Source organism: Lithobates pipiens, unplaced genomic scaffold (assembly GCF_037356315.1).
Source record: "Lithobates pipiens isolate NorthernLeopardFrog02 unplaced genomic scaffold, aLitPip1_a1.2 Scaffold_1, whole genome shotgun sequence".
NCBI classification, from domain to species: domain Eukaryota; kingdom Metazoa; phylum Chordata; class Amphibia; order Anura; family Ranidae; genus Lithobates; species Lithobates pipiens.
In genome coordinates, this window is record NW_027507685.1 from 208,298,301 (window position 1) to 208,324,419 (window position 26,119).

The window sequence follows — 26,119 nt, forward strand, 5'->3', positions numbered from 1 at the left end:
TCTTTTTCATACTATAAATGTTCTTTTTTATGTTTTGTTAAATGTTCATCCTAATACAAAAAATAACTAAAGCTGCATACACACGATCAAACTTTCAGACCGGAAATGTTCGATGACAGGCTGTTTGTGGTAAATCCCACCGTGTGTTTCCTCCATCGGACAATTGTTGTCGGACTTTCCGCCAACAAATGTTGGCTAGCAGGTTTTAAAATTTTCCGTGGACAAATGGGTGTTGTCAGATTTCCTGAGCGTTTGTACACAAGTCTGTCAGGCAAAAGTGCACAGTACAAACACGCATGCTCAGAAGCAAGGACGAGCCAGAAGCGGTCGGTCTTGTAAACTAGCGTTCGTAATGAATAATTACCATTTGTGACGTGGCAAATGAAAAGTGCATTCTATGCATCCAAAAATATAGAAAATATACAAAATCAAATCATTATTATTCAACCAAAAAAGTAATGTCAAAGCAATAACTCCAAGGCCAATAATAAATAACACGTTATCTCCTCCGATTCCGCAACATGTCTGGTTGACGAATGGCCGTTCAGAAACTGAAAAGCACGAAATGAAAAGCGCAAACTGAAAAGTATTTTTTCCAAAAAGATTGCATTTGTAAGACCTCTGCGCAAATACGGGTGTGACAAAGTATTGCATTTACCGCTATTTTATTCTCTAGGGTGTCTGGAAAAAAAAATGCTTGGGGGTTCTAAGCAATTCTCTAGCAAATAAAAACTGATTTTAACTTATAAACACCAAGTGTAAAATAATAGGCCTGGTTCTTAAGTGGTTAAGGAAGAAACAACAAAAATTAATTCACACCATATGCCATGCTAAAGTGTTTATTTATTTTCTGTTATTTAATTAGAAATTACATAGAATTCAGTTATCATTTAATTTCATTCAGAACAAATGTTATATTCAAATTAAATATTCCCTTGCTTAATAATCAGTGATATTTTCTCATGTATTTTGATTTTCTAGAGGACTGTCAGAATCTGGAAATTTTCACACATTGATACCTTTTTTTCTCATGATTGGTCTGGAATGAAAATGGATGTCCTACAACATCTGACATATATAACATGGAGAAGCTTGTATTCATTGTATTTGGTTTATCTATTTGATATGGATAGGGTTTATATTGGAATGTATCATTTTAGATTTTGATTTAGATAGTGAAGTGAAAGAGAGGGCATAATGGACCAGCAAGGCATCATTATACATGTAGAGCCTGTGATCATTAGGATTGTAGGACAGACTTTGTATTTTTGGCTTGATCTTATCGAAAACTACACTCAAGCTCCCTTCCTCATTAGTTTTGGTATCATACATGTAGAATATCTCCTCTTTGTTATTGCTGAGGGCTCGCGTAGCATACAAGACCCCGCACACGATAAAAGCATTGCTGACGCAGGGTTGTACTGGGTGGTGTACCAGGTCTGCAGTACTACAAGACTAGTATCATTAAGTTTACTGATAACAATATTTCCAGCATTCTGCTCAGTTGAATAAATGACCCAAAGACCCTCTTCATCACCTGAGAAGTCCATGTCCTGCCAAGCAGTGTGTGTGTAGGAGAACCTGTTGTTGTATGCGGCACCAGGGAGAGCCGCTCGGGCCATCGCATTGCGTGACGCATCATATTTACAGATGTTCAAGGTGTTATAGCAGTTATAGTACAAATTCCAATTGTACAGGATTATTCCGCTACCTTGACCAATTTCAGATGATGAAAATAACCTGTGTACTCGACCTGTATTAAGTATGAGATCATTATATGAAGGGTAGCAATACAGATAATCCATAATCCTTCCATCAGTTTTTAGAGGAACCACCCACTGGGCATTCTGATCAGCTCCTAGTAGTGAATCTCTCCCCCATGCTCCATACAAATAATTGTATCCCTGCAAGTTTAGTTGAACTAAAAATGGTTCACTGATGCTGTTGATGATTTGTCCATCTTCACAAGTACCTGCAAAAGGAACAGATGGATAGAAATATTTCAAAAGGTAAACAATATATATATGCAGCAAAATTTAAAATCTGAGTCAGCTAGGACTTTGCTAAGAATGTTGTGTTATGTCAGATATTTGACAAGGTGTGGCTTCCAAGGCTTACAGTACAATATCTATAGGTAAATCAGTCTGATAAAATACAGATATATTATATTTATGGATTATTTTGGTTGGCCATGAACGTTAATGCATATGGGTAAACAAAGGATGATTGAGTGTTATTGTAAGTCCTCTGTCAGTTTTGTATGGTTTTTATACATGTTATTTTATGAAAGAAGGAAAACTTCAAATTAATACAAGATTTCAGCCTCACACTCAAGTGGGCTTTGCAAGATCTACCTTACCAATATATATACAGTGCCTTGCGAAAGCATTCGGCCCCCTTGAACTTTTCAACCTTTTGCCACATTTCAGGCTTCAAACATAAAGATATAAAATTTAAATTTTTTTGTGAAGAATCACCAACAAGTGGGACACAATTGTGAAGTGGAACGAAATCTATTGGATAATTTAAACTTTTTTAGCAAATAAAAAACTGAAAAGTGGTGCGTGCAAAATTATTCGGCCCCTTTACTTTCAGTGCAGCAAACTCACTCCAGAAGTTCAGCGAGGATCTCTGAATGATCCAATGTTGTCCTAAATGACTGATGGTGATAAATAGAATCCACCTGTGTGTAATCAAGTCTCTGTATAAATGCACCTGCTCTGTGATAGTCTCAGAGTTCTGTTGAAAGCGCAGAGAGCATCATGAAGACCAAGGAACACACCAGGCAGGTCCGTAATACTGTTGTGGAGAAGTTTAAAGCCGGATTTGGATACAAAAAGATTTCCCAAGCTTTAAACATCCCAAGGAGCACTGTGCAAGCGATCATTTTGAAATGGAAGGAGTATCAGACCACTGAAAATCTACCAAGACCTGGCCGTCCCTCTAAACTTTCAGCTCAGACAAGGAGAAGACTGATCAGAGATGCAGCCAAGAGGCCCATGATCACTCTGGATGAACTGCAGAGAACTACAGCTGAGGTGGGAGAGTCTGTCCATAGGACAACAATCAGTCGTACACTGCACAAATCTGGCCTTTATGGAAGAGTGGCAAGAAGAAAGCCATTTCTCAAAGATATCCATAAAAAGTCTTGTCTAAAGTTTGCCACAAGCCACCTGGGAGACACACCAAACATGTGGAAGAAGGTGCTCTGGTCAGATGAAACCAAAATCGAACTTTTTGCCCACAACGCAAAACGATATGTTTGGCTTTTAAGCAACACAGCTCATCACCCTCAACACACCATCCCCACTGTCAAACGTGGTGGTGGCAGCATCATGGTTTGGGCCTGCTTTTCTTCAGCAGGGACAGTGAAGATGGTTAAAATTGAGGGGAAGATGGATGCAGCCAAATACAGGACCATTCTGGATGAAAACCTGTTGGAGTCTGCAAAAGACCTGAAACTGGAACAGAGATTTATCTTCCAACAAGACAATGATCCCAAACATACAGCAAAATCTACAAAGGAATGGTTCAGAAATAAACGTATCCAGGTGTTAGAATTGCCAAGTCAAAGTCCAGACCTGAATCCAATCGAGAATCTGTGCAAAGAGCTGAAAACTGCTGTTCACAAACACTCTCCATCCAACCTCACTGAGCTCCAGCTGTTTTGCAAGGAAGAATGGGCAAGAATTTCAGTCTCTCGATGTGCAAAACTGATAGAGACATACCCCAAGCGACTTGCAGCTGTAATCGCAGCAAAAGGTGGCTCTACAAAGTATTAACGCAAGGGGGCCAAATAATTTTGCACGCCCCACTTTTCATTTTTTTATTAGTTAAAAAAGTTTCAAAAATCAAATAGATTTCGTTCCACTTCACAATTGTGTCCCACTTGTTGGTGATTCTTCACAAAAAATTAAAATTTTATATCTTTATGTTTGAAGCCTGAAATGTGGCAAAAGGTTGAAAAGTTCAAGGGGGCCGAATACTTTCGCAAGGCACTATATATATATATATATATATATATATATATATATATATATAATTTATTTATGTATTTATTTTTGATGTACCACACCCCTAGAAGAGCCACTGGTGAATTTGGTCCTATTTTACCCATAGAGCACATAAAGCCAGGCATACAGCATTTTCTCCATTCCTCCATTGGCTTTAACGAACAGTCGAAGAGTTTCTTTTTGAGTTTTTATTGGGAATGTTGAACTTGGATTAGAGAGGGAGCTTGAGATACCCAGATAAACTGTACAACTGTATACCTATGTCTTTTGTGCATGTGTGCGCTGCAATATTTTGTTCTGTTGTATGATCTTATGGCTGCACCATCTAGACGTGCAAAAGGAAAAAATTTGTTTAGTTTCGTTTCGTTTTAATTCGTTAATGAATAAATTTTGCTAGAAACCCCAAATTTGGATATGTTGTAGTTCTATTTCTGTTGTGTTTGCATACCAAATTTGGTGTTTCTAGCTATAAGTGACCCCGAGATATGTGGCCCCCAATTCGGGTCGCAAAATGTAATTCTCTGCTGCACAAAAGTGCTTGACATTTTGTGACCCGACTTTGGGGCCATGTATCTCGGGGTCACTTGGTGCTAGAAACCCCAAGTTTGTATATGTTGTAGTGCTAGTTCTATTGTGTTTGAATACCAAATTTGGTGTTTCTGCTGCAGAAAAATTATTTATATATTGCCCATATCTGGGGTCGCTTGGCGGCAGGTGACGTGGCAAGTGGACAATCCACAACTCGGTCACATGGCACTCGTGGCCGGTCACATGGCACTCATGTCAGGTCACGTGGCACTCGTGTCAGGCCACGTGGCACTCGTGGCAGGTGTCGTGGCAAGTGGACAATACACAACTTGTGGCAGGTGACGTGGCAAGTGGAAAAATACAATACACAACTTTTGGTAAGTGGACAATGACATACAGCATATGCACTTGCCTTGCGATCGACATCTGTGACTTCTTCAATCAGGCATGCTGACAACTTCATTGATACCATAAATATAAATGAAATAAGATGTGTGTGTTTTTTTTCGCACTGGTACACTGCAAGTATGAAAAGTTGATGTGGCAGATATACAGTGCCTTGCGAAAGTATTCGGCCCCCTTGAACTTTTCAACCTTTTGCCACATTTCAGGCTTCAAACATAAAGATATAAAATTTACATTTTTTGTGAAGAATCACCAACAAGTGGGACACAATTGTGAAGTGGAACGAAATCTATTGGATTTTTGAAACTTTTTTAACTAATCAAAAAATGAAAAGTGGGGCGTGCAAAATTATTCGGCCCCCTTGCGTTAATACTTTATAGAGCCACCTTTTGCTGCGATTACAGCTGCAAGTCGCTTGGGATATATCAGTCTATCAGTTTTGCACATCGAGAGACTGAAATTCTTGCCCATTCTTCCTTGCAAAACAGCTCAAGCTCAGTGAGGTTGGATGGAGAGCGTTTGTGAACAGCAGTTTTCAGCTCTTTCCACAGATTCTCAATTGGATTCAGGTCTGGACTTTGACTTGGCCATTCTAACACCTGGATACGTTTATTTCTGAACCATTCCTTTGTAGATTTTGCTGTATGTTTGGGATCATTGTCTGGTTGGAAGATAAATCTCCGTCCCAGTTTCAGGTCTTTTGCAGACTCCAACAGGTTTTCATCCAGAATGGTCCTGTATTTGGCTGCATCCATCTTCCCCTCAATTTTAACCATCTTCCCTGTCCCTGCTGAAGAAAAGCAGGCCCAAACCATGATGCTGCCACCACCATGTTTGACAGTGGGGATGGTGTGTTGAGGGTGATGAGCTGTGTTGCTTTTACGCCAAACATATAGTTTTGCATTGTGGGCAAAAAGTTCGATTTTGGTTTCATCTGACCAGAGCACCTTCTTCCACATGTTTGGTGTGTCTCCCAGGTGGCTTGTGGCAAACTTTAGACAAGACTTTTTATGGATATCTTTGAGAAATGGCTTTCTTCTTGCCACTCTTCCATAAAGGCCAGATTTGTGCAATGTACGACTGATTGTTGTCCTATGGACAGACTCTCCCACCTCAGCTGTAGTTCTCTGCAGTTCATCCAGAGTGATCATGGGCCTCTTGGCTGCATCTCTGATCAGTCTTCTCCTTGTCTGAGCTGAAAGTTTAGAGGGACGGCCAGGTCTTGGTAGATTTGCAGTGGTCTGATGCTCCTTGGGATGTTTAAAGCTTGTGAAATCTTTTTGTATCCAAATCCGGCTTTAAACTTCTCCACAACAGTATTACGGACCTGCCTGGTGTGTTCCTTGGTCTTCATGATGCTCTCTGCGCTTTCAACAGAACCCAGAGACTATCACAGAGCAGGTGCATTTATACAGAGACTTGATTGCACACAGGTGGATTCTATTCATCACCATCAGTCTTTTAGGACAACATTGGATCATTCAGAGATCCTCGCTGAACTTCTGGAGTGAGTTTGCTGCACTGAAAGTAAAGGGGCCGAATAATTTTGCACGCACCACTTTTCAGTTTTTTATTTGCTAAAAAAGTTTAAATTATCCAATAGATTTCGTTCCACTTCACAATTGTGTCCCACTTGTTGGTGATTCTTCACAAAAAAATAAAATTTTATATCTTTATGTTTGAAGCCTGAAATGTGGCAAAAGGTTGAAAAGTTCAAGGGGGCCGAATACTTTCGCAAGGCACTGTATATAAGTAAGTATAAGTAACTAACCATCTTCCAAAATTTCTAATTCAAATCGAAAAGATTAGGACAGAATAGAAAAAAATTATTTAATAGCATAAAATAGAAAGAATATACAACCATCTTCTGAAATTCAAATTTGAATAGAATAAATTTGAATTTCGAATAGTATGAATTAAAATTTTTAAATGAATTAATTTTAAATTTGGATAGAAAAGATTATAATAAAATAGAAAATAGACTAGAAAAACGATAGAACAGAACAGAATACAATATATTATATTTTATTATGTTCTGTTCTATTGTTTTTCTAGTCTATTCTTTTATATTCTATTAAAATCTTTTCTATTAAAATCGAAATCATTATATACTAAGTTCGAATTTCGGAAGATGGTTTTATATATATATATATATATATATATATATATATATATATTTCTGACATTTGAATTTCGTATAGAATGAATTTGAATTTGAATAGAAAAGATTAGAATAGAAATAGAGAATACACTAGAACAATAGAACAGAATAGAATATAGATACTACCTATTTAATTTTTCATTTTTTGCAGATTACCATTTGTTTTAATAAGATCTCCTGCAGACTAATAGCATCTATTTCATTTTTTGCAGATCTCCTGCAGACTATTAGTATCTATTTTGTTTTTTCACCAGATCTCCTGCAGACTATTAGCATCTATTTCATTTTTTTGCAGATCTCCTGCAGACTATTAGCATCTATTTCTTTTTTTTAGTAGATCTCATGTAGACTATTAACAGCCATTTCACTTCTTTTTTTTGCAGATCTCCTGCAGACTGTTAGAATCAATTAATTTTTTTTTTTTTTTTTTTGCAGATTACTATTTATTTCAATCAGATCTCCTGCAGTATATTAACATCTATTTCATTTTTTTGCAGATCTCCTGCAGACTATTAGCATCTATTTCATTTTTATTTTTATTTTTGTGCATTAGAACAGCCATTTCCTTTAGATATAGATGCTAATAGTCTGCAGGAGATCTGCAAACAATGAAATATATGTTATTATACTGCAGGGAATCTGATAGAAATAAATAGCAATCTCCAAAAAAAATTAAATTGATTCTAACAGTCTGCAGGAGATCTGCAAAAAAAAGAAGTGAAATAGCTGTTAATAGTCTACAGGAGATCTGCTAAAAAAATAGATGCTAATGGTCTGAAGGAGATCTGGTTAGAAAACAAAATAGATACTAATAGTCTGCAGGAGATCTGCAACATTTTTTAATAGATGCTAGTCTGCAGGAGATCTTATGGAAACAAATAGTAATCTGCAAAAGAAATTAAAAATTAAATATAGTATCTATATTCTATTCTGTTCTATTGTTTTTCTAGTCTATTCTCTATTTCCATTCTAATCTTTTCTATTCAAATTCAAATTCATTCTATACGAAATTCGAATGTCGGAAAGAAATATATATATATATTATAAAACCACCGTCTTCCAAAATTCGAATTTAGTATATAATGATTTTGATTTTAATAGAAAAGATTTTAATAGAATATAAAACAATAGACTAGAAAAACAATAGAACAGAACAGTATAAAATATAATATATTCTGTTCTGTTCTATAATTTTTCTAGTCTATTTTCTATTTTATTATAATATTTTCTATCCAAATTTAAAATTAATTAATTAAAAATTTTGAATTCATACAATTCGAAATTCAAATTTATTCTATTTGAAATTTGAATTTCAGAAGATGGTTGTATATTCTTTCTATTTTATTCTATTAAATTATATTTTTTTCTAATCTTTTCTATTTGAATTAGAAATTTTGGCAGATGATTAGTTACTTATATACATCTGTCACATCAACTTCTCATACTTGCAGTGTACCAGTGCAAAAAAACACACACATCTTATTTCATTTATATTACTTTTCTGCAGAAGAGAATGACATTTTGCGACCCGAATTTGGGGCCACGTATCTCGGGGCCACTTATAGCTAGGAACCCCAAAGTGGCCCCGAGATACATGGCCCCAAAGTTGGGTCGCAAAATATCATTTTTCGAATTTGATTCGAATTTAGTTTGAATTCGTTAGCATTGTAATTCGGTAATTCGGATGCATCGAATGTCCAAATAATGAAAATTTGTCGAATTTCGGTTCGGAACGAAACTAAATGCACATGTCTAGCACCATCTTTAATGCATCTTTTAGGGTGTACCCCTCAAATATCTTGTTTGTCTATTGTATAGATTCTAACCAAATCCTTTTGGGCAGGAGCACCGCACTCCCTCATCAGTGCCTCTCATTAGTGTCCACCTGTGTCATAGGTGGAGACCTTTAGTTTTCTCATATAGAGGAGTGTATGGCTTCCATGGTTCAGAGAAGCAGGATCTGCCATTCTATGGATAGCGTAGGACCCACTAATCATGGGGTACCTTGTAGCAGTAAGTGGGCTTAAGCACCATAGTAATATGATCTGACCAAATCCCCATATTTTTTGATAATGTTTTTTGAAAATGTTCAGGTGTTTTAAATAGCCTTGCAGGAGGTAAATGTCCTTTTTGCATGTGTGCACTGTAATATTTTGTTCTGTATACCTTGAGAACGCCTTAACTTTCTGGCTGCATTGTACACACGGAATGAATGTCTCTCAGCATCTCTAAGCTGATGGTGACTAGTACTCCTTCCAGAGTTTAAAAGCTACACACAGTCACTATTCTTCCACATTGGGGTCATTTACTGACATAACCACAGGATCATCACTTGCCTACTGTCGATATCCACCGGGCTCTTCCTAGTGAGGGAGATGTAGACTCACACCCAGGCCCATCTTTAATGCAGGGCAAAAGGGGCAGCTGGCCCGGGCCCTGTCATTATTTTGGGGCCCAAAACAGCTGCTCCTTGAGCCTGTGCTGTCCGGGAATGTCTGGAGCAGGGCTGGCTGGTGCTAGGATGGGTGGAGGAAAATCCGACACTGCTTCTGGAACCCTGCTACAGAGAGCGGTGTCTTCTGCCTCAGTGTTGCCAGGCTGCAAATGTGGGGGGCAGCCTGACTCCTCTTCTCTGCCTGTTACTCTATTCCTGTCCCGGGACTCAGACTTCTCTCTCCCGTCTGGTTTGCTGCTGACCTTACTTTGTCCTGCGGGTGGAGAGGCTGGTTGGGCTGCTGAGCAATAGAGCTCCAACTGAGCGTACAGCCATGTGGGGTGGGTCTGGAGAACTCAAAGGTATGAGGAGCCCAGTAGCAAGGTCAGAACTATTGCATGTTCCTTAGTTTACTGACATTGCTTTGACTCCCCTTTTCCAGCCCTGCAGTACATCTCTCCTATCATGTGATGTTCAGCAGGGAGAGAGGAGATATGCGTGATGTTCTGCAGGGTAGGGAAAGAGAAGACGTGCGTGATATTCTGCAGGGCAGGGAGAGAGGAGACATGTGTGATGATCTGCAGCAGGGCAGGAAGAGAGGAGACATGTGATGATCTGCAGAAGGGTACGGAGAGTGGAGACAGATGTAATGTTCTGCAGGGAGTGAGGAGACATATATGATGATCTGCAGCAGGGCAGGGAGATAGGAGACATGTGTGATGTTCTGCAGAGCAGGGAGAGAGGAGACATGTGTGATGTTCTGCAGAGCAGGGAGAGAGGAGACGTGTGATGTTCTGCAGAGCAGGGAGAGAGGAGACATGTGTGATTATCTGCAGGGAGCGAGGAGAAATTTGTGAAGGTCTGCAGAGCAGGGAGAAAGGAGATGTGTGATGTTCTGCAGGGCAGGGAGAAAGGAGACAGATGTGATGATCTGCAGGGCAGGGAGAGAGGAGACATATGATGATCTGCAGCAGGGCAGTGAGAAAGGAGACAGGTGAGATGATCTACAGGGCAGGGAGAGAGGAGATCGATGTGATAATCTGCACGGCAGGGAAAGAGGAGATAGGTGTGGTGATCTGCAGGACAGGGAGAGAGGAGACGGTAATGATAAGCAGTAACCTCTAGCAACCAATGGGTGAGCAGTAATGATAGGCAGTCACCTCTAGAAACCAATGAGTGAGCAGTAATGATACTGTATATAGTAATGTCTAGCAACCAATGAGTGAGCAGTAATAATGGGCAGTAACTTCTAGCAACTAGTAAGTATGGACCAGATCTTTGTTTACATTATTAAGGTGTCTTTTAGATAAGTCTATGTGCTATGGTATATTGTGGGTGGAGAACGAAATTGCATGGCAGGCCCAAAGAATAAATTTGCCCAGGGTCCAATCAATATTAAAGACTGCCCTGCTCACACCACCATAGGACAGCTGGACTCTTTCAAACTTCCTCGCAGCTTTCTCCTGTGAAATTCTCCAGACCTGACTTAAGCTTGCAAATAACCCCCCAGCTAAGCCTAGCTGGAACCTCTGTGTATTCCTGATGGCTCCTTCAGACTTCAGAGCCCCCTGTACAGGGGTCTTCTCCTGCAGGACTGAATCCAGGAACTCTGCACCCTGCTGCTCAGGCCTCAGATTATTTATGGGCTCTCTCTCCCCACCTACTGGGTACAACTCCCCAGGGATTGGCTATAGTCCCATAAATATTCAGGATGCCCACTCTGTCCTTTCTCACAATAATTATTACAAGTGCTTATATAGAGCCATCAATTTACACAAAGCTAGTGTATATATTGTACATTCACATGTCCCTGCCCTTAAGGAGCTTACAATCCAAGGTCCCTAACTCCACATTCATACATACACATACTAGGGACAATTATCCTACCAGCATGTTTTTGGAGTATGGGAGGACAGACAGGCAGAACATGCAAACTCCATGCAGGTAACAACTGGAAGGTAAGTATATAGTGATGGAGAGAGGCATTTATGTAAACTTGTTGCTTTGCCATACATGGGGGAAGTGAGGTATGAGGTAAGGAAAAGTCTATTTTAAGGCTGCTTGAAGTATACCTAAACCATGATCTTTTAAAAGGACACATTCAGTAAGAAAAGCAAAATATTTGTGTATAGATATAAAAAAACTATTATGAATACCTTTGCTTGCCCCTTTTTTTTTTTTTTTTTATAAATTAACTATTTCTCTCTGTTCTCAGCTGCATAGAGAGGTGAGGGTAGGGAAATATTTGTTTTTTCCCCCAGAGTTCACCTTTAAGGCAATAATTGTTTCTTATGTGCATTTTAATTGGTCCATCTGAGGTGGGAATGGACAGGGGAGAGAGGGAAGCACCTACAAAGTGTAGATAACAACTGTTTTTTTAAAAACACAAAACTGTCAACTCACATTATTAAAAGGTCAACAGGCTCATCAATAAAGAAGTCCATCCCTCCATTAAGGTTGCCACCTTTTCTTCAAGTCAAACCCGAACGCTTTAGCGGCGCACGCAATGTTTTTTAAACTATAAACTATACATATATTTTGCTATTAAATAACATTTTTAATCATACGAAGTTAATAACAAGAGTCCCCCTTTACATCAGCGTTCACAGAGTTCCCCTTTTACATCTGAATTTGCAGAGTTCCCTTTCACTGTAAGGGGGGAATCTGCAGACTCTGGTTTAAGGAGGAACTCTGGGGACTCTGACATAAGGAATGCTCTGGGAATCCTGATTTAAGGGGGAACACTGAGAACTCTGATGTATGGAGAAGACTTATGTAAGGGGGAACACTATGGCTTCTGTTGTAAAGGGGAACTCTGATGTAAGGGGTGCTCTGAGAACCCCGATTTACCTTACCTCACTCAGAGGCAGGAGAGAGACTTCAGTCATAGACAGGGATGGATGGTGAACTCACTCACCCCTTGGCAGTCAGCACCTCTCAGCCAGATGTATCTGAGGCAGCTGGACTTCAAATTTCCAGCCCCAACTTTTCTTTTCTGTGGCACGGTGCCGGGGATTGGAGTGTGGGCAGACACAGAGGGGTAGGGGTGGGGGGGAAGAGGTGCAGATCGAGCCCTCTCTCCTCTCCTGTCAGTGTGTTGGGGGGAGGGGGGATTTCTTAGTGCTGGCTTTGGGCAGTGTGAAAGAGTGTAACAGACACTCTAAGTTTAGACAGCTGCAGCCAGCAACCCTGCTTGGAAGCCATAGTCCAGTCTAAATAATGTGTCCGGGTTTCAGGTAGTCTGAAACCTGGACACATGATTCCAAACCCGAACTGTCCGGGTGAATCCTGGACAGGTGGCAACCCTACCCTCCATGCAATGGCTAGCTCTGTGCATGGTGTTGCAGTTCCTCTGACACACATACTGGCTTGAGAAAGGAGTGCGGATGCTCTGAAATGTGTACCCAATCACACCCCGCTGTCATGTCTACTAGCGTGTATTCCAAGGTGGTTCCTGAAATGCCTGAAAACTTCAGCGTGCCACTATCCCCAACAAGCCGGCGACTCTACAGCAGCAATAATTTGAGTTTTCTACAAGTTGGCTATTTTGACAGAACAACGGCAGCATATACAGTATGGTGCATGACGAGTTGGCTCTTTTGACAGAACACCGGCTAATGAGGAAAAAAGTTGTCCTTGCCATGGAGGTGGCCATGCTGTTGGTTACTAGAGGGCAGACTAACAATGTCCACTCATTATTATTTTGTGTGCCATAAATACGGTACATGCTGCTGGTGTCTTGTGAAAACAGCCAACTCATCGAAATCTGCTGGAGAGTCGTGGTTGGAGATTTCGTCGAGTTGGAGTTTTTGACAGAACACCAGGAGTTTGGGATGCAGATACACAGAGCTGGCCAGAGAACAAAGGGGTGGAGACATCACACACAAAACAGCGAGCGGTCTTCTTTATTGATGAGCCTGTTGCCCATTTAACACTGTGAGTTGCCAAATTTGTATTTTTAATTAACAGACCTTATGCTACACTTAGTAGGTGCTTCTCACTCTCCCCTGTTTTAATTACAGAGGTTTCTTCTGCTCTGGGGACTGCTGCCACAAGTGTTATGGACTATTGCTAGAGACTTTTATGGACTCAGTTATATTATAATATATGTTCATGGGGTTAACCAGATTGGATTGTGCACTTGTTTTTTCTTTTTATAGGGTGGGAATGGAGGAGAATAATCATAAAAGAAGTGAATAGATGGAAGTGTAGAAGAGTAATAAAAAACTAAAGGAGAATGATCAGTGAGAGAAAGAGAATGGTCATGGATAAAATTGGAGGATTACTATAGAGGAGGATGTTCAAAGAAGAAACAACGTGGGCATGGATGAAAGTGAAAGACTATTCACAGCGGAAGAGTGGAACAGTTAGTATAATGCCACTTACACACGACCGGACTTTCTGGCAGAAAAGGTCAGACGAAACCATTTCATCGGATATTCCGATCGTGTGTGGGCTTCAGCTGACTTTTTTTTTTTCAAAAAGTCTGAAGGACCTAGAAATAGAACACGTCTTAAATCTTTCTGACTAAATCAATTCCCATCGGGAAAATTGTTCAGCTGTATGCTAGTCCGACGGACCAAATAAGACGCAAGGGCAGCTATTGGTTACTGGCTGTTGAACTTCCTTTTCTAGTCCCATTGTACGTCATCACATTCGAAGTCCATTTGGTCGGAACTCCATGCTCTGAAAGACCATCAGAGTTTATTCTGACGGAATGTCCGGTCGTGTGTACGCGGCATAAGACTACACAGCCTGCGGTACAAAGCCAGGAGCAACCACAGCTCAAAGAGGGTGGTGGATTATTCTTTCTGAAGACATAAAGTGCAATGTATGCAAAAACCTTACAGCACTGCAAACAGGACACAAAAAGTGAGAATAGCACAAGCAGATTCTGATATTGCATATACACTATATTAAAAAAGTATTGGGACACCTGCCTTTACACGCACATAAACTTTAATGGCATCCCAGTCTTAGTCTGTAGGATTCAATATTGAGTTGGCCCACTTTTATAACAGCTTCAACTCTTCTGTAAAGGCTGTCCACAAGGTTTAGGAGTATGTCTATGGGAATGTTTGACCATTCTTCCAGAAGCGCATTTGTGAGGGGAGGCACTGATGTTGATGAGAAGGTCTGGCTTGCTGTCTCCGCTCAAATTCATTTCAAAGGTGTTCTATCGGGTTGAGGTCAGGACTCTATGCAGGCCAGTCAAGTTCCTCCACCCCAAACTCACTCATCCGTGTCTATATGGACCTTGTTTGTGCACTGGTGCATAGTCATGATGGAACAGGAAGGGAAGCATAAAATTGTTGATAATGTCTTGGTATGCTTACACCTTAAGCATTCTCTTTACTGGAACTAAGGGGCCAAGCCCAACCTCTTAAAAACAACCCCACACCATAATCCCCCCTCCACCAAATTATTTGAACCAGTGCACAAAGCAAGGTCCATAAAGACAGGGATGAGTGAGTTTGGAGTGGAGGAATTTGACTGGCCTGCACAGAGTCCTGGACTCAATCCAATATACAACACCTTTAGGAAGAATTAGAGCGGAGACTGTGAGCCAGGCCTTCTTGTTCAAATCAGTGCCTGACCTCACAAATGTGCTTCTGGAAGAATGGTGAAACATTCCCATAGACACACTCCTAAACCTTGTGGACAGAAGAGTTGATTCTGTTATAGCTGTAAAGGGTGGTCCAAATCAATATTGAACCCTACAGACTAAGACTGGGATGCCATTAAAGTTCATGTGTGTGTAAAGACAGGCGTTCCAATACTTTTGGTAATATAGTGTATCTGAAAGTGATATTAAAGACTCAGATTTAAAAAAAGCTCTTATGATTGACAGCAGTGGGAGCTAAAAAGGGGGGAGAGACCCAGGAGAGCCACTGCTCCCATGCACAGTGCTGGATCAATATCGGGTTCAGGTATGTATAGGGGGGAGCAGCACACAGAAGGTTTTTACCTTCATGCATAGAATGCATGAAGGTAAAAAAACCTTCAGCCTTTATTAATTCTTAAGGAAGAACCACCTTCAGAGCAAGTTCTCTAACCTACACAACTGTGTTCTCCATGAGAGCTTCCATAGACATTATACTCCAGTTTTGTATTGTCCCCTGACCTGATTTGACCCAAAAGTCATCTTGTGTTTACAAAAATTAGGCAGGAATAACAGGACTGTTAGAGAGAGGTACTTGTGATAAAAGAAATATGAGGCCAACCATTCCTACAAATGCTAGTTGCCTGGCTGTTTTGTTTGCCCACCTAACTCATTTTTGTATTCAGTATTTGATCCAGTACAAGTATTCAGATTAGAAAATCAAAACTAATTTCCTCCAATTCATGAAGACTGTCACAGACAGATTTTGCAAAAGCGTCTCTCATGTGTTGTAAAAGTGGAAACGAATGAGAAAAATTCATGTACCTGTCTAGAACTTGAACAAGTGATGAACCTTGGTCAGGTCAGTGAAAAAGTTTGGGCCAACGTCCCAATATAATTACAGAAAAAAGGACAAAGATTCACCACTACTAGACTTTCAGACTCTCAGGACTCGCTTCCTGATTGGCCGGCAGGATAAACAGGAAGACATTAGCGAATATTAATTCGCTAATGTCACACAACTGGGTGGGCTCGGCGTGCAGTGCTCTGTACCCCAAGCCCACCATTTTTGAAGCCAATTGGAGACTCGGGCTCTAATCATATGCTTAAAAAAAAAATACCATTGAAATTCATGTGCATCCTGCATTGAGATTAGGTCCTGGATGAGCGGCCACCACTGAAAATGACCCTATATCAGTGCCTGGGAAAAACCTGACAATGACAACCCAGAATCGCAGGCTGGCATTGGGTCGGGAGTCCCAGAGATGTTATCTGTAAAGATAGTCAGCACTTAGCAGTGCTAGCCAGGGAGAGAGAGATGGTAATATGCCATGCATACAGGGTCTGGTTCCAGAAAGAAAGCTTTCTTTTCAGAACCAGACCCTGTATGCATGGGTTTTTATGTATTAACAGTGTGCAGTACTGTTCTTGTATACCTTGTTTTTACTGTTCATGCTGTATGAATATTAGCCGTATTCTTCCTAACATTGTTTTCAATAAAATTTATACTACTATTTTTAACATAAGAATCCTGAATTTTGGTATACTAATGTCGCGTACACACGATTGGAATTTTGGTCGGAAAAAGCTCTGATTGTTTTCCAGACGGAATTCCGATGGGATTTTGCTCAAGCTGTCTTGCATACACATGGTCACACCAAATTCCAACCATCAAGAACGCGGTGACGTACAACACATACGACGGGACTAGAAAAAGGAAGCTCAATAGACAGTAGTGAATAGCTTCAGTCTCGTAGTTGAATCTGAGCATGCGTGAGTTTTGGCACGTCGGAATAGCATACACATAAACGCATTTTCGGATAGGTACTTTTTCTGACCAAAAAATTGAGAAAGATGCTCTCAATCTTTCGCTGGCTGAAATTGGGCCAGCAAAAGTCTGATGGAGCTTACACACGATCTCATTTTCGACCAAAAGCTCTCATCGGTCTTTTTACTGGCCAAATATTCAATCGTGTGTACGCGGCATTAGGCCTTAAAAGTCCCATAGTGGCGAATCCTTGTCCTTTTTTTTTGTCTAGAACTTCTACTTGAATTAGGCTCATGCTGAGTCACTTTTAGAATGCACTCAAGACTAGTGATGGCCGAACGGTTCGCCCGGCGGTCGTTTTGCAGCGAATTTCGGCTGTTCGCGGTCCGCCCGTTCGGCGGACTATTGGCGCCGTTCGCCCGGAGGACTTCCGTGTTTTTACTGTGTAAAAGAACTTTGACCTGATGACACATCCATCATGGGGTACAGGACAGCCAATTGAGACATTACAGCACATGGACACTTGGACATTCCCCCTAACCTATAAATACACCCGATCCGGTGGCCATTTTACATTCTTTCTTCTGTCACTATAGGGAAAGGTTGCTGTGTGGAGCAGGGAGAGATAAATCGCTAGCTATTTGGTACACAAAAGTTCTTTTCAGGACTGGTATAGGTGTTAGGTGTATATAGGTTTGCTGTGCTACTGATTGTTGCAGCAGCCTGAGTGTCTTTTGTCAGTTTAGAGAAAGGGACAGGCCGGTGTATGCTGCAGGGAAAGCCAGTTTAGTCATTAGCTGTTACTATCAGGTCCACAAAAGTGCTATTCCAGTAACCAGTTATTGTTCCAGCAGCCTCTGTTTTGCCAGTTTATATAGGGACAGGCAGGAAGCAGTGTGTCAGGCAGTGAGGGTCAGTTTAAACAGTAGCTGTTACTATTAGTTCCACAAAGGTTCTTTTCAGGACTGGTATGGTAATAGGCTTGTACACGTATAATATTCTTTCTTCCAAATATAGAAAGAGTATTATACTTGACTGCTGCCCTTCTGCTGCAGTCTGCTAATCATTCACAACTCACTTGTTCCACAAAGCTCTTTATCAGGACTGGTAACTTGGTCTGTCTAGGGTGCTACAGTACATAGGGTTGAGTGAGGTACAGTCTGCTATTCTATAAGGACTGGTATCGGTCCACAATACATAGGGTTGAGGTGCACTACTGCTGACCGCTGCCCTATACTGCAGCAGTCCTTCATTGGTATAGGGACTGACGTACAGTCTGCTAATCACTCACACACAACCTACTTGGTCCACAAAAGTCCTTATAAGGACTGGTAACTTGGTCTAGGGTGCTACAGTACATAGGGTTGAGTGAGGGACAGTCTGCTATTCTATAAGGACTGGTATCGGTCCACAATACATAGGGTTGAGGTGCACTACTGCTGACCGCTGCCCTATACTGCAGCAGTCCTTCATTGGTATAGGGACTGACGTACAGTCTGCTAATCACTCACACACAACCTACTTGGTCCACAAAAGTCCTTATAAGGACTGGTAACTTGGTCTAGGGTGCTACAGTACATAGGGTTGAGTGAGGTACAGTCTGCTATTCTATAAGGACTGGTATCGGTCCACAATACATGGGGTTGAGGTGCACTACTGCTGACCGCTGCCCTATACTGCAGCAGTCCTTCATTGGTATAGGGACTGACGTACAGTCTGCTAATCACTCACACACAACCTACTTGGTCCACAAAAGTCCTTATAAGGACTGGTAACTTGGTCTAGGGTGCTACAGTACATAGGGTTGAGTGAGGTACAGTCTGCTATTCTATAAGGACTGGTATCGGTCCACAATACATGGGGTTGAGGTGCACTACTGCTGACCGCTGCCCTATACTGCAGCAGTCCTTCATTGGTATAGGGACTGAGAGCTTTGTCACAGGGTCATTTAAAAAATGACAGGCAGAGGAAGAGGCAGGCCCTTCCGCAGGGGTGGTAGGGGTAGGGCAGGAGCAACAGGCTTGAGCCAAAGTGGGAAGTTGCAGAAGGTGCGTTCAATTACTTTAAAGGACGCACCAGACTTGGTTGAGTGGCTCGCTCAGCCTTACTCTTCTGCACCCTCCTCATCCTCTCGATCTGCACCTTCTTCTTCACTCTCTGCTATGTGCACCCCCAAAGACACTAACACCAACAACACCACCACCACCACCACCACATACCTTCCGCTTGAGTCACAGGAATTATTTTCCGATCCATATCAAGAGGACATTTCTGATGCGCAGCCACTCTTGGTATTGGATCAGGAAGAGGAGGTAGCAACAACCGCTACTCAGCAGTCTGACGACAGTACCCAGATCAGCCCAAGGAGGAGGTTGGTCCCCGGTGTTGCTGCCTACTCCGAGATCTCTACTTATAGCGGTGGGGTAGGTGACGTTGATGATGACGTGTCTAGTGATGTCACGTGGGTGCCCACAAGAGAGGAAGAGGAGGGGAGTTCAGAGGGAGATATGGACCAGCAGATAGGGAGGAGAAGCAGCAATAACTTACATTGCACAGGAGGGACAAAGCAGACTGCAAATGTATCAGGAGCGAGTCATCGACCATGTACGGTCACATCTAGCGCTCCCAGGACACCGGCACATGGCTCCGCAGTGTGGGCTTTTTTTAACGCGTCCGCTGCTGACAATAGCGTTGCCATCTGCAATCTCTGCAGTCAATGCATTAGTCGCGGTAAGCCCAACACTCACCTAGGGACGACCGCCTTAAGAAGGCACATGGGCAGCCATCACCGAGCCGAGTGGGAGCAACGGAACACACAAAGCCACACTGCAGGCTCTCACTGTCCAGTCTCGTCTTCTACTTCTCCTTCTCCTCTCGCCTCACAATTGTCCTCCACTCCACCTTCCATCACGCCAAGCTCACGTTTTTCTGCAAAAAGGCAGGCTTCCGTGGGCCTAATGTTCGAGCGTAAAAAAATGATGACGCCGGATAACCCTCTTGCCCAACGGTTGATGGCTGGCTTGTCAGAACTCATAGCCCGCCAACTACTGCCATATAAACTGGTGGACTCGGAGGCCTTTCGCAAATTTGTGGCCATTGGAACACCACAATGGAAAGTCCCAAGAAGGAAGTATTTCTCAGAGAAGGGCATCCCAGAGCTATATGGCCATGTTCAGCGGCAAGTGAATGTATCTCTGGCACACAGTGTTGGTGCCAAGATACATCTGACCACAGACACGTGGTCTAGCAAACACGGGCAGGGAAGGTATATCACTTTTACTGCCCACTGGGTGAACCTTCTGACGGCCGTCAAGCATGTAACCCGTGGCACCAGTGTAGATTTGGTTTTACCGCCACGGATTGCAGGCAGGCCTGACTCTTCTTCTCCTCCTCCTCCTACTCCATCCTCCTCCCTCTCCTCCTTAGCTGACTCCTCCTTTTCCGCTGTTAGCGTGTCTTCCGCTGCGCCGCCCAAGCTCCCCAGAACCTATTCGACATGCCAGGTGAGACGTTGCCATGCCGTGCTGCGTCTGTTGTGCCTGGAAGCCAAGAGCCACACTGGCCCGGCACTCCTTTCAGCTTTGCGTTCACAGGCAGATCAGTGGCTAACACCGCTCAATTTGACAGTTGGAAAAGTGGTGTGTGACAACGGTGCCAATCTGCTTAGACATTGAAACAGGGCAAAATCACGCACGTGCCATGCACGGCACACGTCTTACACTTGGTCGTGCAGCGATTCGTTGTCAAATACCCTGGGGTCCAGGACATCTTGCGGCAGGCAAGGAAAATCTCGGCCCATTTCAGAAGATCTTACACGGCCATGGCTCGCCTTGCTGACATTCAGCAGCGACACAATCTGCCGGTCAGACGTCTTATTTGCGATTGCCCGACGCGATGGAACTCAACCTTCTATATGCTTGATAGGCTGCTTCAGCAGAAACGTGCAGTTAACGTCTACCTGTATGAACTCTGCGGCAGAACCGGTTCTGGGGAGCTGGGGGTTTTTTCACCGCGCCAGTGGCTGCTCATGAGCGACGCATGCAGACTTCTGCGCCCATTTGAGGAGATCACCAAACTGGTCAGTCGCAGCCATGGCGCCATCAGTGACATGGTACCTTATGCTTTCTTTATGGAGCGTGCATTGCGTCGTGTCATTGATCAAGCTGTGGAGGAGCAGGAGCGGGAAGATGAGGAAGTCGCAATGCTGGATGAATTCCCAGGGGGGGCTACTCTATCTGAGACAAGTCAACAACAGGAGTCTGAAGAGGAGTCAGAGGAGGATGGTGCCGGGGTGGATGAGGAGGAGCAAGAAGAGCATGCTTTAAACCTTTCTGGGATCCCTGTTGTGCGTGGATGGGGAGAGGAGAATGAAGAGGACGACATTATCCTGGATGATGAGCAGGAGCCAGGCCACCACACCGCTTCCACTTTAGTGCAAATGGGGGCCTTCATGCTCCAGTGTCTTAATAGGGACCCCCGTATAAAAAGCATAAGGGTCAAGAACCAGTACTGGGTGGCAACATACTTAGACCCCCGGTACAAACACAAAATGGCGGAAATTTTACCGCCGTCGCAGAGGGCTGTCAGAATGCAGCACTTCCAGGCCTTGCTTCGAGAAATGCTGCATTCTGATTTTGCGTGCGCTGGCAGAGGAGCAATTCCCACTCCCAGAGAAGGAGTTGCGGGTACCAATCCAACAGCGCCTGCAAGAAGAGGCCGGTTTGAAGATGTGTTGGTGACTTCGGATATGAGGTCATTCTTTCAGCCAACCCATCGACAGGTGTCATCCGGATCCAGCATCAGGGAACGCCTAGACCGTCAGGTGTCCGACTACATCCGGTTAACGGCCGATGTGGACGCTCTGAGGAGTGATGAACCCCTGGACTACTGGGTGGGCAGGCTTGACCTCTGGCCAGAGCTTGCCCAATTTGCAATGGAACTGTTGGCTTGCCCCTCATCCAGTGTCCTGTCCGAAAGGACGTTCAGCGCAGCAGGGGGGATCGTGACCGATAAGCGTACTCGCCTAGCTCACGACAGTGTTAACTACCTCACATTTCTAAAAATGAATGAGGCATGGATCTCGAGGAATTCAACACATGTGACCAGTAGACAATGTATATGTCTATAAACAATTTTTTTAAACAAGCACACAGACCTTCTTTCTTAATTTGGCTCACTTCCTTGTCCAAAAAAAGCACACCGTACTATATGCCCATACCCTCCTCTTTCAAGAGGTTGAGCGGTGTCATATTTCTACTGGGGCTGCTTATTATGAGGGGCTCCCACCATCCCTGTGCTGTGCTGACATCCTCCTGGGGCTGTACCTCTGCTGTGAATATTATGAGGGGCTCCCACCATCCCTGTGCTGTGCTGACTTCCTCCTGGGGCTGTACCTCTGCTGTGCATATTTTGAGGTGCTCCCACCATCCCTGTGCTATGCTCATTATGAGGGGCTCCCACCATCCCTGTGCTGTGCTGACTTCCTCCTGGGGCTGTACCTCTGCTGTGCATATTTTGAGGTGCTCCCACCATCCCTGTGCTATGCTCATTATGAGGGGCTCCCACCATCCCTGTGCTATGCTGACTTCCTCCTGGGGCTGCTTACGGTGCAGGTGTCAGTGCTGTATATCACGGTGCTGATGTCAGTGCTCTCTGTCACAGTGCTGCTGTCAGTGCTGTATATCACGGTGCTGGTGTGAGTGCTTTATGTCACGCTGCTGATGTCAGTGCTCTCTATCACGGTGCTGCTGTCAGTGCTGTATATCACGGTGCTGGTGTGAGTGCTTTATGTCACGCTGCTGATGTCAGTGCTCTCTATCACGGTGCTGTTGTCAGATGACTCTATCACGGTGCAGGTGTCTTTGCTGTATGTCACGCTGCTGATGTCAGTGCTCTGTATCACGATGCTGCTGTCAGATGACTCTATCACGGTGCAGGTGTCATTGCTGTGAGTGACGCTGCAAGTGATCATCTCCTGCACCCTCTTCTTTGCCTACCCTGGTCCCTGACCTTCCCTCTCCTCCATTGCCTTCATGCGCTCCACAGTCCTGAATTGTCAGAACAATTTCCCATATAAAAAAAGAATGCTTGTAGTTGTCGATCCCAGATTCACCTCATACATGTGTTATGTCATTGGCCATGTGGTGGGACTATGTTTGCACAGCTAATAATTATTTCCCTAATCGTCTTTCAGGACAGCCACTATGAGAGATAGACTCCTCCTCTTCCTCTGGAAACACTGCGCCAGCCCATAAATTCTTACTTCCCCTGCCGGACCTCAGTTATTAGTGTTTCCTCCGGCGGGGAGACACTGTGCAAGGAACCAGGCCGATCAGCTGGGGAGGCTGTGGCCGTTTTTTCGTTAAAAGAACCCGGTTGAAAGAAGCAGGGGCTTCGTTTGGAGAAAGCTGGGTTCAAACCGTTCGAAACCAACGTCCGCGTGTCGGACGGGTTGAACGGTTTACTTACCTCACCAGGTACTGCCACCCCTTCCGAGTCGAGCGCGGCTTCAGGTCGTGGGGGACTCCTATCGCGTCTACAGGGACGCAGCTGGCAAGCCGTTCGGAAGATTTCCCTGTACATGGGTACAGTCCGCCCCTTTTTTTCTCTGAACCGAGCGGGCCGAACGACGGGCGACGTCGTATCCGGCGGAAACGAAGGCTTGACCTCGAAACACGATCGACTTCCGGTTCCGGGTCGTGGAGCTGATAGGAGGTCCGGGCACAAGCTGGAGATGGGTTCAGAACGTGCACAGGCAACGTGGAACTCTGTAGTAAGCAGCCACCTGCAGTCATGTCGGAAGCTGAGGCTCAAACGACAGACTCTATCTCCAGCATTCCTAAGGTAAGAGCGCCCTGGGGAGGGGTTCTCTCTATCTAGGATCCCCCCACCCCAATGTATGGGCCTACGGCCACATCACCCTGAATGCGCTCGATCTCATCTGATCTCGGTTGCTAAGCAGGGTCAGGCCTGGTTAGTACCTGAATGGGAGACCGCCTGGGAATACCAGGTGCCGTAAGCTTGGCAGTTACAGTTGTGGCTCGCAATTTAGAGCACTGGCTCTCACAGATCCAACAACATATTGAAACCATTCTGTCATCCTTCCCTACTATGCTGCGAGGGATCACTTACATAGCTGATGCCTCTGCTGAGTCCGTCCGCATGTCGGGCAGAACGGCGGCTCTAGCCAAATTCGGCCAGAAGGGCCCTCTGGTTAAAAACATGGCCAGGGGATAATGCCTCCAAGATAAAGCTATGTGGGATACCCCTGACGGGGGACCTCCTGTTTGGCCCAGGGCTAGAGACGGTTCTAGACCGGACAGCGGACAGGCTGGCCCCAAAAAGGCAGGGGCAGAGGAGGGGCGATTTTTCGCCCTCCTATCCAGCCCCGTAAAACCCAGTGACTTTCCAGCTACAGGGGGAGGAAGACTGGGGGCGTTTCTTCCACAGTGGGAGACAATATCCCCCAATCAATTTATTTTAGGGGTAGTAAGAAGGGGGTACCTCTTGGAATTCCTAAGACCACCCCCTCAAAGGCTCCTTGTCACGCATCTACCCAGGTGCATGGTAAAGGCCGAGGCCTTGCTAGAAGCTCTGAGGGAATTGGAGAATCAGGATGTTATTCTCAGGGTCCCAAAAGCAGAGGGAAGGGGATTTTTTCTCACATCTTCATAGGGAAAAAACCCTTGGAAGTTCAGGTTGTTTCTGAACTTAAAGCCCCTGAACGCTTCAGTGACATACAATGGAATCGATCTTTTCAGTAAAGGCGCTTCTGCCCCACAACTGTTTCATGGTATCCCTGGACCTAAGGGACGCGTATTTACACATCCCTATAGCGGAAGCCTCGCAGAGGTTTCTACGCCTTGCCATAGATCTGGGCGGAGAAACAATACACTTTCAGTTTCAGGCCCTGCCATTCGGGCTATCCTCTGCACCCCGCATATTTACCAAAGTCCTGGCAGAAGCCATGGCCTTTCTTCGGCTCCAGGGGATATGTATAATTGCTTACCTGGATGACCTGCTTTTATTTGCAGCATCCCCAACACAGTTGGTCAGGGATCTCGATCTAACCAAAGGGGTCCTTACAGACCTGGGGTGGCTTCTGAACTTGGAAAAGTCCAGCCTGATCCCCTCACAACAGATCTCCTACCTAGGTTTCCTGTTGGACTCAACACTGTTGAGAGTTTTTTCTACCAAGAGAAAAGGTACAAAAACTGGACAGTGCGGTGGCCTCTCTTCAGAGCAACCAGCTGGTTTCCATAAGGGTTCTGATGTCAGTACGGGATCTCCTTACATCCACCCTTCCAGCAGTGCAGTGGGCAGGGCTACACTTTCGTCCCCTACAGTCCTTCATCCTAGGGGTGTGGGACCACAGTCAGGAGGCCCTAGACACCTTAGTTCATATTCCACACCAGGTAAGGAGATCCCCCCGGTGGTGGAGGAAAGTGACAAATCTGTCGCAAGGTCGTCTGTGGCTCATCCCGATTTCTCGGATAGTAACCACAGACGCAAGTGGAAAAGGTTGGGGGGGCACATTTGGGTTCCCTTCTAGCCCAGGGCTCCTGGGGGGACGGCGAGTTGACTCGATCGTCCAACTAGAAAGAATTAAGGGCAGTGGGACTAGCCCTCAAATTCTTCAAAAAAGAGCTCCGGGGTCACCACTTTCAGGTGCGGTCGGACAACTCTTCCGTAGTGGCCTATGTGAACAAACAGGGTGGCACGAGAAGCGGAACCCTGTTGTCTTTAGCGACAGAGATCCTGTCCTGGGCCGAAACCTACCCCCTTTCGCTTTCAGCAGTTTTTCTGAGGGGAGAGAAAAACGTGGTAGCAGACTTTTCTCAGCCGAAAAAGGCGGAGGGAGGACGATTGGGTTCTCAACCAGGAGGTCTTCAATCTCATAAGGAGATGGGGGTCTCCGGAGGTGGACCTGTTCACGTCCAGAAACAATGCAAAAATCCCCTGTTTTTTCTCCCTAAAAAGGGGAGAAGGAGCCTTAGGGGTGGACGTTTTGAGCCAGAATTGGCACTTCAGAACTTGCTATGCCTTCCCACCTCCAGCGTTGTTGCCAGCAGTTCTGAGAAAGTTTCAGATGGAAAGCACATCTCTGATTCTGGTGGCTCCACATTGGCCCAAGAGAGCATGGTTCTCAATGCTAAAGCAGTTGGCGGTAGAACCTCCCTTACTCTTGCCCCCTCATGGACGATCTTCT

General features: G+C 44.2%; 1 protein-coding gene and 1 pseudogene across 1 annotated transcript in view; one reads left to right on the forward strand and one right to left on the reverse strand.

The window, feature by feature from the left end:
- Positions 1-823: 823 nt before the first annotated feature.
- The window catches only part of LOC143987691 (olfactomedin-4-like), a 30,295-nt gene continuing 4,999 nt past the window's right edge, over positions 824-26,119 (reverse strand). Inside the window, 2 exon segments of the mRNA XM_077486627.1 lie at positions 824-1,415; positions 1,418-1,972. Coding sequence (XP_077342753.1) covers positions 1,117-1,415; positions 1,418-1,972 — 854 coding nt within the window. The 3' untranslated portion in view covers positions 824-1,116.
- Positions 23,814-23,932, forward strand: LOC143989346 (5S ribosomal RNA; annotated as a pseudogene).